General features: G+C 42.3%; 1 protein-coding gene across 6 annotated transcripts in view; it reads right to left on the reverse strand.

The window, feature by feature from the left end:
- Positions 1-15,061, reverse strand: part of rerea (arginine-glutamic acid dipeptide (RE) repeats a) — a 123,503-nt gene that overhangs the window by 12,783 nt on the left and 95,659 nt on the right. For all 6 annotated transcript variants that reach the window (XM_075476564.1, XM_075476562.1, XM_075476565.1 and 3 more), the window contains 2 exons: positions 14,628-14,726; positions 4,730-4,810 (listed from right to left, as the gene is read on the reverse strand). In XM_075476564.1, coding sequence (XP_075332679.1) covers positions 4,730-4,810; positions 14,628-14,726 — 180 coding nt within the window. The remainder of the gene's footprint in view (positions 1-4,729; positions 4,811-14,627; positions 14,727-15,061) is intronic.

Genomic DNA, 15,061 nt, shown 5'->3' on the forward strand with positions numbered 1-15,061 from the left:
GTAACTGTAACTGAATTAAAGAGAAACAAAAATTCAGTTTTTTTTTTAAATAATAAAACTTCTTTTTAAACTGCCAAGGTTGCATGGTGTTTTTGATTAAGAAAACTGAAGGTCAAATATTTGTGGTATCAGCCACATGTACAACATGTAGTCAATCAAAAAATAAACCAACGGCACTGTCATGTCTCTAAGACAATGGACTCGGAACAGTGAGAGGATCCCGGCTGGTGGAACAGGCTGCATGTGAAAGGCGGTTAAATAGACAGCCAGTCCCTGCTGTGCCGAGCCTTTCTGCCGGAGAATGACTGAATAAGCTCCGCTTTCACAGGTCAGGGATGCGCATGCTGAAGAATCAGCACTCGTGTTTTTCCTGCTGTAAGCGTTTTTGCCAATGAAAGCAGATTGGATGGCAACGGTGCCTTTTTGCTGAAGGGTCGATCCGCCGTGTTCTGCTGATAAGCCAGTCCCTAAAAACCACAACGCGAAGCCTACCAAAGAACTCAATTACACAGGGAACGCTGGCTCTCAGGGCCGTGTCTGTTATTCTGAAGAAAAAAAAGAAAAAGATTTTGCCAACACTCAGCTGAGCTGAATTGCTTGCGGTCTGCTAAAAGAACATCAATATTTTCTGGTTGGGTTTCTATCAGCCAAAGGCAATTTCACTGCCAAAACAAGTTCTATCATTTACCAAAACCAGAAGCTGTTCTGTCGCACCACTGACAGCTGCTGCCAACTGCACCTGGTCCTGTAGATTCTTGCCGGTTTAATTGGTGTTTGAAACTAAGTTTTTATAATCACACTCAGTCACAAGGTTCTGGCTGCTGAACTAAGGACATGGCAATGAATTCCATTTGACGTTTGTACAGATTGTACTGGGGCAAACATCTGCTGTGAGGTTGGGTCGAGAACACTGCTCTCCTGTTGGGGAGGGGACACACAAAGTGAGAACAAGATGCAATGTTGCCGGCACGTTACATCCCGGTTGATCTGAACGCCAAACACAACGGGGCTGCGATTGAAAAGAAATCTCACATAGAGCTCGGGTCACTTGAAAAATCAGGAATGAATAGCCGTAAATAAACACAAGATCGAGCATGCAGGCAAAAATCACTGGCTTTGATTCTCAAGCATTTCAATCATCTTCCCCAGATGTGGGAAACTAAACTGCTGTCTGGGAGAACTTGTTTAGTGTGTGATGGGATGAGGAGCCAAACGCACGCAGTGGTTTCACCTGTGCTAGCTTTCCAAACGCAGTATCACTGCAGCTCCAAGTCTTTTCCACCTCCACGCCAAAGCAAGGCAGGAACCAACAACATTAAAAAAAAGATGTCACTTCAAATCAACTTGATGATTCATTCCGTCTTTCCTGGCCGGTAAATCCACCTGGCTTTTAGCTGACGTTTTAGGCAAAAACTACTGCAATACTAAAACGCATTTCTACATAACTGGAAAAACTGCAGACTAAAAGTCAGACTGACACTAAATTATGTTGGCATTTCTGAAAGTCACTACACTTCATGCACTTAAAGATTTAAACAAAGGGGGAGAAGTCACACGAGACTCAAAGACAGAAAGCAGAAATAAAGACACCGAATTGATAAAAATACACACATGCTTCGAGCTTTTCGTCTGAGCTAGTAAATGGTTTTACGTTGCCTCACTGACTTTATTAGATTACTCTTGCTCTGTTCTCTATTGCTATTCATTTCTATGATCTGTAAATATATAGTATAATACACTTATATGCAAGCATGTAGTAAGTAAATTACTTGTGTTTTCATGCAATCTAAAATCTCCCTCTCAGGACACAAAAACACACTGAATACAATTTCAAGCATGAGCTGTTTTTGCAATAATGTTTTTTGCTCAGTGATGCATATTTCACTTTATGACTTCTGCAAAGTGAAAGGGAACTGGTGACTGAACAGTGAAAATAGTTGTTTCTGTCATGAAACAGTCAAACTGCAGGGATCTTAAATATGTTCTTGTTTGCACATTAATGTCTAAACAGCAGTGAATCCACAAATCGTCTGCTGTATCGTTCCCAACCTAGGATGTTCTTTTAGGTTCAGTGCTGTGGGGAGATAAATGAAAACTCTCCATTTCTATCCAGCTGTCTGTGTTGAGCTTCATGGCAAACAAAGCTGATACAAATCAGTTCAGCAAATACAGTTTGTTTATATCTCCTAAAACAACATCATCATGAAAACGCCTCCAGTAAAAATATGAGTTATTTGTGATCTGCCATTTCAGCATATTTAGCTGTTCAAACACTCGAAGCAGCGAGCTCATGTTCCATGACGTCCTCTCTGGAGTGAAGGAAATGGTGGCAGCAAAGCCAGTTGCAGACGGTCAAACGACACACCCACTTCCCCCTCTGGGTTTTATGTGACTTTATATAAGGCATTCCTGACTGTTAGTCAGGCCTGGTGTGTTTACACAGCGCTGGGTGCTTACCCTTGGCACTGGCTGTTCGAGCCGTTCTGCCGCTTCAGGGCCAGTGTGGCTAATAGGAGCTAGCGGGAGGAGCAGTGAGGGGCAGACACACGCTGTACTGGACCTCTGTAGCCCTTGATATCAGCCAAAGGGCTTTAAGCTGTGCACTCTGGCCGGGATTTAGGGCAGGAGCACGAATATTTGTGCAACATGCTTCTCTTTTCATGGCTTGTCATGTGAGGGGAGCAGCAGAAATGTACACGTGTGACTGGAGATAAAGAGGAAATCTCTGTCATTTCGCAGACTGAAAATATCTTGAGATATTGTTATGTTCCAGAGATAGGATTTGGGAATGAACAGGTAGAGAGGAAAAAAAAAAATGGAGCTTTCCTCTGGGCATTGACTGGCACTCACTCAGATCAGAAACAAAGTTGTTTTTTCCCCCCGCTGCGACAACCCAGGCTTTTCTGTGTCTATACTGAGCTGACGCCTATTTCACCCTTTCTCCTCAGGTTGCTACTTCCCTCCACTTGCTCTTACCGTCATCCTTTCAAATGTTTAAAGGCCAGTTTATTTTCCATTTGCAGGGGGAAAATTAATCTTTCTCTGCTCTGTGGTGGTGGCGGGCCCAGATCCTGGAGGAGGTCTATTACCTTTCCTGCCAAGTAGACTCCCCTCCAGGTTGAATTGCATTAATACTTCTTTTATAGCCAATCAACTGGACAAGTCATATATTTCAAAAGCAGTAAAAATAATTGGAGAAACCTCTATAAGGAAACAGTATTCATACACTTTAATCTCTTATTCAAAAGGTTCAAATTGGCTCTCGGGAATAAAAAATGCTGCACAAAGGAAGTGACACCAAAGGGCTCTTGTGTGTATGAAAGTTGGGTTGTTTGAGGAGGAGGGCTGACAAACGCTAACCTCACAGCAGACAAGGAAATGAGGCAGATGAGAAGTATGACAAACAGTTTGTGATTTTTCCTTGAGGTCTGTGTCAGCACTGTACCGGCACCCTTTCAACAGGAGCAGCCGCACAAAAACAGCAAAGTCTGCACACGTTTATGAACCACAATGCTTCTCTGAGAATAATTTACCAGCCAAGTCAAAGGTGTAAAAAGACTGAGGCCACACGAGCTACTTGTTCCCTGTTGTAGGAAAACGTAAAATCAAGAAGTTCTGATGCACTAAGAGTTTTAGGATCTATTGTAAGAAAAAAAAAGAAAAAAAAAGAAGCTCAATACAATGTTATCTATCAGCAAACAGGAACAACAAACCATGGTTGCTATATTTTGTTTTCAACGGTAGGACTCTATTCGATAAGGTTAACAGATGTTAATCATTGCAGGGCCTGGATTTGAGCCATCAGTACCATGAAACAGGTCACGCAGTTGTTCAGTTACCACACAGACGTGTGTGTGCACACACACACACACACACACACACACACAGAGGAGGCAAATGTGACAGAACTAATACTCCAGTAATTGTGTACATAAATAACACGATTACAAGGTGCGAGATACTGAACGACCATCTTTCAAAAACCAAAAGCTTTGGCACCAACGACCAAACCTTACTACTGCCAGGAAACTAGAGTTGCCACCGAGTTAGAAATGTAAGCAGCGTTTCCACAGCTCACTCTCAGTAATTCATATTTTAGGATGCTGCCAAATGTTGTTTACATCAGCAATGTGTCCAAACAATTTAGCCTTTATTCATCCAAAATTCTCCAAACTTATTTACAGAATCTATAAAGCGAAACTGATTTATTAGGCTTCGGTAAAAGACGGCCTTTAAAGTTATTACCTCTGGCATAAGAAATCAGACTTAAATTTGGCACCATCAGACATTAAGTGTTTACAATTCTGAAAACAGATGAGAAAATAAAAAGCAACAAATGTGAAGTGCTGCTATAAAACACAAACAAGCAGGCTACTTCCCGGACCTGAGATAAGCTACAAATCACAACTTATTTACTAGCTGCTATCAGAGGGGGCAGATTAATATTCTGCAGGTAACTTCCCTTGTTGCAAGTGAAGCACAACAAGTTTCTTTTACCATCAAGTCTGATAATATTGCAAGACTGTTGCTCGCACTTCTTATCAACAAGGCCTCAGGTTAAAAAATAAAAACAAAAACAGCCGTGCTTAAAATATCGCACTGAAGATGCTTTACTGTTTAAGCTCTCCAGTAGTTTCAAGCATGTTCCTCATTTTGTACGTTTGCGTGTTAAAAAAACCAAACACACACAAAAAAAGCACAATGTATAAGTTCAGCTAAATGACCTTACCGTTTCTTTGTTGGGCAGCAGCTCTTTCCGGATCCTGAAGAAGTTCTTGCCAAACTGTCTCAACCCTTTAATGAAGCGCTTCTGCAATGTTTCACAGAGGGAAAAAGAGAGAAAAAAAAGACGAGTTAGTGTATGTGAAGTCAGCTTAGCTGCGGTGGCATAAAGTTACTGCTGAGCATCAAGGTAAAAAACAAAAAAACAAAACACTGTTTTCATATCGCCAGTCTGTGGTTGGAGAGGTTTGATGTGTGTTTTAGGAACCTCTGTAGCAGTTTAAACACCCGAGCAAACACAGCCATGTCAGGGCAAAATGAGAGAGGAAATGACAAGCAAGGCAGCGAGAAACGCCGAGATTAAGCTCGTCTCTTTATGTGCTGTGAAAATAGTTACACAAATACCATATGATATGAAAACATACGCAGCAGACATGGAGAGCTTGCTGTTAAGTCTCACCAGGAAAAGTTCAATGTCAAAACCTAAACTTGAGTGTTGGAAAGCAAAAAAAATAAAAATGTCTCGGTGGGAACGATCCATTTCCATTTTTCACAATTTTAGACTCATAAGAAATATGTCAAGATTCAAAATCAACCCATATATTCTGATAAGGGAGAAAGGAGCTGAACTACTAGATGACAGAGATTGCTACTTCACGACATGGGCTTCAATCTGACATGAAAAGTGAACGTGAACATGCCACCTCACCTTAATGAGATCAAAAACAACACCAGAAACAAATAAAACCAAAAATCTAAACAGCCCGGATAAATTTTCTTCTCCTTTAAGAGCCACAGACTGCAAGCCATTAAAAGCGACGGCTGAAAACATTCATAACCAGCGAAGCAGACAACCAACAGATTTACTTTCTTGCTCCAGAGGCGAGCCCCGTTCCCCAGTGATCTCAGCCAACCGTTTCCACCAAGTAACTCCAGCAAAAAGAAGGGAAAAGTCCACAGGGAGTGCAGCACAAATCTCTACGTCCAGCCACAGGTAAAGGGCTGGTGAAAAAAATCTGGGGACAAATCCACAACGTCTCCGACAGCACGGCGATTTTTTTTCTTAACAAGAAAGAAATAGCTTGTCACTCTCTGCTCTTCCACTACAAAGGGGAAGGCTTTACATGTGATCTTTCTGCAAGAGAGCCTCTGGTTTGCAGCAGGCTGGAAAACCTGAAGTGGAGTTGTGTGCTTCATGTTAGTGTGAGGCACAGTGCTCATTTCAGCCTGTTCTCATTTCCTCTAACACTGAAAGAGCAGGCTTCTCATCTCTACTCTCACATAAAAAAAAAAGAAAAGAAAAAACCAGAGCCTCTGTTTGTTATTAAAAACACACCAAAAATAGCTGCCCTGAGAGGAAACTAAAGCAGTCCTTTCAATGCATTCAGAGCCTGGGGTGAGCATACACAGAGGAAAAACTCGCTGGCAGCCTGAGAGGGGAGGCAGGCTGACACAATTTGTGAGGAGAAAGGTCCTGGACATGGTGGAAGGAGACAAGTGAGAGGGAAAACCAGACATGGAGCCTCTCGTGTGTTTTTGAGACCTCATTTTCCATGCCGTTTACAGTGCGTTATGTAACCACAGATTGTTTACATATTCAGCTTTGTGAAGAACAAAGGCCAAATGTACAGGAGTAAAACGCCAGCTGCAAAACACAACTATATATTATTACAGGCAAGAAGGAGAAGGAATGAATCATTATAGTTATGATATCCTCATGTCAAAAACAAACCACGGCAGTCTCAGGTTGTGCAGTTCTAGGGTGTAACCGTGAAAACAAAAAGTAAAGATTGAAAGTATAGACTAAACAATCAAACATGAGAGACCTAATCAAAAGCCACATGCTCTTCCCTCTCTGCTGACATCTGAACAAAAAGGCCTGTCCCATCAGCGTCACGGGACAGCGCTTAATTTGCATTCATCACACTGACAGCGGAGCGGTTGATTAGCCAGTAGATGGAGCAGTCTCTAACGCATGTGAAACCCATCTCCGACCACTTGAGGGGTTAAGGGCAGATTACCATTTACGCCGTCACTCAAACTTCACTCCAAAACATAACCGGTGTTACACCGCTGGAGAGATTCAGGGGATCAACATCACAGGCCCTGTTCGACAGGCGATGATAAAACCAGGTGTATGTCTGTCTAAAATATTAGCTTGCAATTTTTCTTAGGGAGTATATTTGAAAAATTGCCCGGGGATCCACAAATATATGAGGTGCTTCTCAGTATGAGGGGATAGGATGCAGATACACTTCCATGACATCTCTTTAGCTGCCATAATGTGAACACATCTATACCTGAGCTTGTGGGGCTGCTATGTTAAAAATCAATTAGACCTTCTCATGTAGCCTCTGTCTCTCCTAATTATGTCCCCTTAATTACGTTTCCCCAACTGCACTATTTACTCAGTCTGAGCGTTCATCTCCACAGTGGAGCTGTGTGCATGCTCCCCCTCACTCCTCCTTTCAGTTTTCTTTTTCTCGCTGGCTCCCTCCTCCCTCTCTACATGTCGGCTCCAGTTTAAGGCTCCATTTCAGCTGCCTGGGCTCACTGCTCTGCAGCCCAGCTAATAAATCATCCGCCAATCTGCTCCCTGAATCGCTCTGCCCCTGCTCCGATTGCTCCAGCCCTCGGTTGCTAGGCAACACAGCAGCAGAGGAGGGGCTGAGAGAGCCAGAGCAAGCAGGAGAGAGAGGGAGAAAGGGGAGGAGGGGGTGGCAGCTGAGTGGAAGTGCTACCAAATGGCCATCCGCTGTGCAGAAACAACAGGCTTCTCTCTCTGAGTGTGTTCCAGAGAGCTGGCGCTTTTCACCCTCCCCAAGTTTCCCCTTAGAGCCTAACAGTACGCCATTGTGAGGCTGGAGAGGAGTCACATAAAAGGAGGAGGAGAACCAGAAAAGAATCATTCAATGGGCCATTGTTGTGTGTGCGCACATCCTGCTTGAGAGCCGATTGTTTGGAGTTGTAAAACTGGTTAATATAATGTGGACACAGGCACAAAGATGCTATCATGATGACAAACAGAGGGCAGACACACACAGGGAACATAATTCCCACTAAATGTCATTCCGTGAAAACACTGACGCAAGACTGTCCAAGGGAAAACAAACCTACTTTCACCCAAAATGGAGTCATTATACTCGACTTGTTGTTAAAAGCTGACCTTTTTGAGCCTGCTGTGTATAAACACAGAGGGCTGAGGACAATCAGGAAGTACGCCGAAACCGAAGGGGAAAAAAACCCCAAAAAACACAGTCTTTTATGAAATATCAGCTCGTAATAAGATTGGCCACGGTGTTGAGAGGAAATCACAACATCCTTGAATAAAGAGAACCGCACCGACAGACTCTTTACTACCCACATCCTTTCTGCACAGACACCATACAAAAAGATGCAATCTATGTTTAGATTTACCAAAGGGTGTGCTAATGTTAAAGCTGAAATATGGCCTTCAGAAATAAAAAATCTAAATTATACTTCTCTGTAGCTGTAGCCTTCCTGTAACAGACAGGAAGCAGATTTTATATTCACTCAATAATGAATACGACACCACTGAAAACATGACCTTTGGAAGGCAAACTAACAACCACTGCTTTCTGTAGCTTGTACTGACACAAAAGGTGACAGGAAATTCCAGTACACACCCATCCTGCCCGTTATTTAGTTACCAAACACACACCCCTCTCAAAAAAAAAAAAAAAAAAAAAAAACATTGCTGGCACTGTAGCGTAAATGTGATTAAACACGGATGACATTACAGCCTGCAGCCAAAAATACAAGGCAGTGGGGGTTTTTAATAAGTGCGGTGTTGTTGCTTTGGTGATGTGTCTCCACTCTGTATGCTTGTGTTCTACCACTGGGGGGCCGCTCTTCTGTCCTCTCTCGTCTCTCTCACAGCCCCCCCCCCCCGCCTCAGTACAGTCATCCATCAGCTAAAGACACAGCCGGAGATAAGCCACGGCACAGCGCAGCTGGTTGAGAAATAGACCTCCCGCCCTGCAGCAGTCATAGATCAGCGTCTGACTCTGACATGGCGACACACAGCAAGGCTGCAGCTGCTGCTGCTTTTGATTGTTTATATGGCACCTCCTGTTGGCCGATGCAATATTAGCACCACTTATTTACAATCGGGAATAACGGTAGCCACAGGTGAATACATTTTAGTCGACTTTTTTCTCTCTCTTTTTTTTCCCCAAGAGTCCTTCGATCACCCTTCACCTTGTCTGCAGGTCTGGTGGGTGCACACTGCTACTAAAACATTAACTTCATGATAAAATGAACTCACTTCCGACATTGAGATCAAAGAATATGAGGCGTATGATATCTGCACACATGAAAGGATCATGTCGCGGCATCATTAACAAAATCTGTAATACACAGCAGCTAAATAAGAGGTATTTGTCTTTTATCTGTCACAGTATCCCACAACAGCTGTAAAAGTAAGGCCTGTGTAAGTTTTAGGTTTTATTGCACAATGACTATATTAACCAAACTTCTTCATTTGCTGAGCCACAACTTTATTTCATAACTCAGAACATGCGTCAGCAGTGGTCATCTACAGACCGACAGCCAGCCACCCAGTCGCAACCCATGGTAACAAGATTCTTTAGACTGAAGAGTAGATGATGTGTCCACAGTTATTAATTGTATCCTGTCAGCCAATTACGGTTTCATGCATTACAAGAGCAAGCGCTCAGTTGCAGCATTATTTCCATTTCATAACGGGGCATCAGTGGAGAAACACGTAATGACAGCAAGAAAAGACGCAACCTGTCAGCTTTTCGCTTGACGTGCTTTTTGTTCTCAATATCAAATGGTTGATTTTTTGCCCTGTGGTCGCTGTTAGCATTGATTTGGCAGCTGATGAAACGCATACGCGCTGGGACTTCCTTTTTTTCTGTCAGTAAAAGGCAGAGGACTGCTCTCTGTCTGAAACCGTTTTCACCAAACGGCAACAACAGATCACATTTCCTCCGTTTCTTGGTGGTTAAATCAACCGCTGCTCTACCCTAAACAGCCCAATGCATAAAAAGCTACATAGAGGTTAAAGCTGTGCACTTGATGTTTCTTATGAATCATTTATTTATACTTTTACATTTTAACTGCTTAATAATGCATGAGAGTTTTCTTTGGTGTAATTTAGAGTCATCGCCAAACTCGCACATTATATGGCTCGAGAGGTGCTCATTTAAAGATGATGGATTTTCACTGTGTGAAAGTTGTTCTAATAATGACACTGTAAAAGATTGTTTAGGGGCAGAATGACACAATTCGTCTTTGCTGCCAGCACTTCCTGCTGCACTATAATGAAATGATTTATAAATGATCTTCTATCCTTCTGTGTGTGGGGGGGCAAAAAGTAGAATTATTATCAAATGATGGTGAGACATGGTTCAGTATTGTATGTTATTTGGCAGCAGCTGCAGGCAAAGAGAGGACAAGAGAAGTAGAGATGGGGGCAAGAGATGTCACAGGGGGAGGGGAAGGTGACAAGTGACCCTGCAGACAGGCTGATTTTGTCATTTAAGTGGCCCCCACTGTCACTTTTATTCATATCTCTGGAAGAAAGGATGTGATGAAAAAGAGCAGGCAGGAATAATGATGCCAGTCCTAGAAGGGGGTGAGACGGAAGGGTGATAAATAAATAAGGAGCAGCATTGGCTGGCTTCAAGAGCGTCAAGGTTGGAGCTACATTTACACCTGTCCCTCAAGGCTGCGGGGCTGAAAAGGCACAAGTGGTGATCAGATCACTGTGAGCCATGTCCTTGACAGGCCGGAGTCAAGGCACTGCCTCCCCCACCTGAGGACAATGTGGGGCAAGTGGAGCGCGTGACTGCTTCCACCGGGAGACGCAAACCGCAACCGGCTCGGAATGATGCGATTATTTGTTTCACATAAAAAACATAAACAACAATATTCTTAAAACAGGCCATTTGTAGTGTTTTGTTAATTTTCTTAATAATATATATACTTTTTTTAAAACGACACGTCCATGTGTATCTAGACACCTCCCTTTTTATTAAGTTAATTAAAGCACCAAAAACAATATCATTGGCCCAAAGTCTTCTTGAGAATGACGCCACGAGTCTTGCAAGCCTTCCATTTGGAAGTTTCATCCAGAGTTCTTGTCATAAACCTTTAAGCTTAAGGATGTTAAATGGGGAGTGTCACACAGTAATGTTCAAGTCTCTCCAGAGATGCTCTGCTATTTCTGATCCAGATTTCAACCAACTAACTAACTAACTAACAATAACTTCCAGAGTTTTCTTCAAGTCACTTCTTTCTCGGAGGTTCTCGTTGTCTTGATAAAACGTACGCCTTCACTTCAGCCCAAGAACCTGACGACTTCAGTAAAGAAAATGTATACACTTTATGTGTATTAAGAGGAATGGAGACAACCTTGCTAAAAACATATTAACTGAAAAAGATTAAAAGGATGAGTCAAACAGCTGTTGCCAGACTGAGCTGGCACGCCGTTCACTCATCTGACTGACTGCCGTCTTCCCAGATATGATCAAATATTCCACATATTCCCAGAGATTAAAGTCATTCTTTCCTCTTGTGGATGTCCACTGCAGCTGTTGTTTTTTTTCCTCCTCAATTTTTGTGTAGATGAAAGGATACCTACTTCTTCTAATGAGCTTCAACAACTAGGAGCGTGGCCTATACTTTCGGCTCGGGGGAACTCTACGCGGCCGAGTTTATTTGCTTCAAACTTCACAGACTATGTGATTCACATATCTTTTCAGCGACTTTTCTGAAGATTGCGTCAGATTTGCTTTGCTGGTGAGTGAAACCCAGCTCATCTTTCCCCCTATCCCGACAAGTCTCCCACCACTTTTTTTTAGAAAAATCGTCCGCACGGAATGATGCTGTCATTACAGCGAAGGAGAAATTCACAGCAAGCTGTCATGTGCTTTATGGTAAGAAATGGTTACTGTCAGGCCAGTCTGGACCTCATTCATAATGACCATTGACTTGTTTGTTACCCGTCTGACCACATCCCTCCATCCTCAATTTCTCAGTCTGGCCTGGCAGCCAGATCTATCAAGCCTATTGGTAGTTTCATATTTCTTCCACTTTACAGTGATGAAGGCTACAGCGCTTTTAGGAACTTCAAAGGCTTCAGAAATGCCTCGACACAATCCTGCGTTTACCGGACAAATCGCTTTCAGCTATTACAGACTATTCTCTTGACCTCATGGTTTGGTTTTCACTCTGACACATGCCACCACCTTTAGATTATTACAGACGAGCATTTGGGAGCTTTATGTCCAGTGGATTCAAATAAGGACAGGTGGACAAGTGGTAAAAACAAGCACCACCACAGATATATTTAGGATGGACCAACACTTCATAAAGGCTCTGAATGCTTAATGTCAAAAGGATATTTGTCTGATTCAGGTCTTCAGTGAGATAAGCATTTGTTTTCAAGCCATCTTGGTCTGTGCAGCAAAGTTCAATAAAGATATATTTAAATATCAAAGGTTAGATACTGAAGATTTTTTAATCGTCTGAACCAGGTCATTTATAGCTTCTGCTGTCAAGCTCTTGCGACCATTCTTTGACTAGTGGTATGTGGTGAACTCGCTGCGGTGGAGTGCCACAATAAAGCCTCCCATCAACATGCGCCCCCCCCCCGATCACCTTCACACAGCTGTTCAGCCTGGTGCCAGCAAGCAAGCATAAATAAAGGAAAACTCATAACTAGTCCACAAAAGAATGGGCGACTTGATTTGTAGGGCTGCCCCCTAATAAACGACTTTAGCCGATAATAAAATCTTTTGTCAAGACAAATTTTCATTGGTTGGTTATTTGTGGGGCGGAGCAGGTGTCGGTGCTTTGCGTGAATTTATTGCATACGCTTATTGTTACTAGATTAGAAGCAACAGAATACCTTCCTCTCTCATTCAGAGTGACATTCTGGTCTGCTGTCGTGTGGCTTCTCGTTCATCGCCTCTATGGTCGTTACGTAATAAACCGACAGAGAGTCTTACTCTTTGTGCTTGAAGCAGTGAGGGACTGTCCTACAACATTTAATTGTTTGTTCAAAAATGTTGCAAGAAGGAATATATATATATATATTTTAGGGCTGTGACTCGATTAAAATTTTTAATCGCGTTAACTACAGGCTTTGAAATTAATTAATCGAAATTAATCGCATTTTAATCGCATATACTTTATCCTTTAGAAAATTAACATTTTCAACAATATTTCAACAAACACAGAACATATCCCTATTTGAAATCTGAATGTAGCATGCATGAAAACACAGTATATAGAATCTTGGATGTTAAGCTGCGTTGGGCCCCCGTTAGCTTCCACGCTAGCTGCAACATGTTCCGAGACAATAATTGCTCGGCGGCCAGCAATCGGATAAACCAATGAAGTGAATCAATCCTGTGAAAGAACGAAAACAAGTGAATGAAACCTGCACTCACCCATTATGAAGTTAACTCTGCCAGCACCTCCATAACCTGCTCAGCCAACTCCTTGACGTCGGGTATGGTTGGTAACGTTACGGCGGCTAGCATAGCAACGAGGCTGCTAGGCTTGCTAAATCGGTAAGCATTAGGCTACTGAAGAAAGCTAGTCTTTTTAGCTACGTTATATTATCATCTTTCTTCTCGGCTATAACCTTTGTTTACGGCCACTGGCCCTAACCTGACGCCCTAGCTGTCAAATCACCGGAAGTTTTCACCGGAAGTACTCGCGCACACACAAAAGCTCTCTCCAGACATATCTTTCTTTCATTCCGCCCAGATGAAATTTAATGCCGCATGAAATATTGGCTACACAACGAGCCCCTCGTCAGCCCTCATCATCAGTAAATTTCTGAGTGGGTGCGATCAGTCTTGCTTGACTTGCGTCCATCCGTCTGTACTTAAAAAAAAAAATAAAAAAATTATAGTGTGCGATTAAAATGCGTTATTTTTTTTAACGCGCTAATATGTGTGTAGTTAATTAATCGAAATTAACGCGCTAAGTTCCAGCCCTAATATATATATATATTTTTTTTCTCTCTAAATTCTACAAAAAAGATGAGAATTAACTATTATGAAAGTGCAACATGTAGTGAACCATTTGTTTCTAAATTGTGACTGCTGGTCGACCACGAAAGGTTTAAGTCAAGGGCAGCCCAATTGATTTGTAGCACTTAATTGTGGTCCATCGCTAGCCTGCGGCTTTATTCAAATGTAATGCATGCTTTCATTTCTACAAGATACGAGATGCTGGGAAAAAGTTCTCCAAAAGATGATACAGAGATGATAACAAAAAACGGTAAAATCAGGCCGGGTGTTATCTTTAAAAGGGAGTGGGTATGCAAACATGCAGCCGAGTGCGTTGTAACATATAACAGCCAAAGCCGCAGTGCTCAGTCATTTTGACATAGAGTATTTCAGCACTTCCATTCCCCTCCTTCCCACTCATGATGTGGTGTTTGATCAGCCATTTTCTGATTTTTCCCTTCAGCAGCTGTGGTGAAATTCACATCCACATTCAAATGGAGTCTAACATTACCAGCCCCCAATCCTTTCCCTTTCCAGACTTCCATGCAAAAGATTTATTTTGTGGGTGACAAACAGGATGCAGCTGCTCTTGAGCCTTGGAGGAGCTGGAAACTGACGAGTGTTTTTACTGATGCCGTGTGAGGCCAAGCCAAGAGCCCTGTGTTAGCTCTCTCTCTCTCACTCAACAGCTCCCTCTAAAGACACAAACTCAGCTCTGACGGACAGCAAGTACCCGCACAAAGAAAACACCCCAACTGCAGGAAATTAATTGGTAGAAAATCAACTTTTTTGAGCATGAAAAGTGAACGGTTTAATGTTTAAATAAAAAATGTATTCCACAAATTAGTAATAATAATAATAATAATAATGATAAAACAAAAGGCGTCTTACCACTTCATCGTCAGACCAGCACTTCTCTATCAATTTGGGTACCGGCTTCTTCACCAGGCGCTGCAGAGCCTTTCCTGCATCATAGCTGCTCTCATGAAGCTGAGAAAAACCAAAATAAAAGCATCAACACATGTATATTCAGTATAAAACAATGTATAGATGTACAAAAAAACCAAAAACAAAACAAAAAAAAACAAAAAAAAACATTTAAGCAGCTGCCTAGTTTCTTCAACAACATCAGAGCGACTTCTGGGCTGTTTTCACATCTTTTGTGGGTCGTCATGCAAAACAAAGAGATTCTACGTCTAGGTCTGACTGAACTTGTTAGTGCAAATCTTATAGCATTAGAGGAAATGCCTGCCAAGACCTGAGAACCAGCCTGGAAATAAAACAACACAGGGACAAAGGCAATTGCTGTGCAGCTTTAAGCTTTG

The sequence above is a fragment of the Odontesthes bonariensis genome, chromosome 10 (assembly GCF_027942865.1).
Source record: "Odontesthes bonariensis isolate fOdoBon6 chromosome 10, fOdoBon6.hap1, whole genome shotgun sequence".
Lineage (NCBI taxonomy): Eukaryota > Metazoa > Chordata > Actinopteri > Atheriniformes > Atherinopsidae > Odontesthes > Odontesthes bonariensis.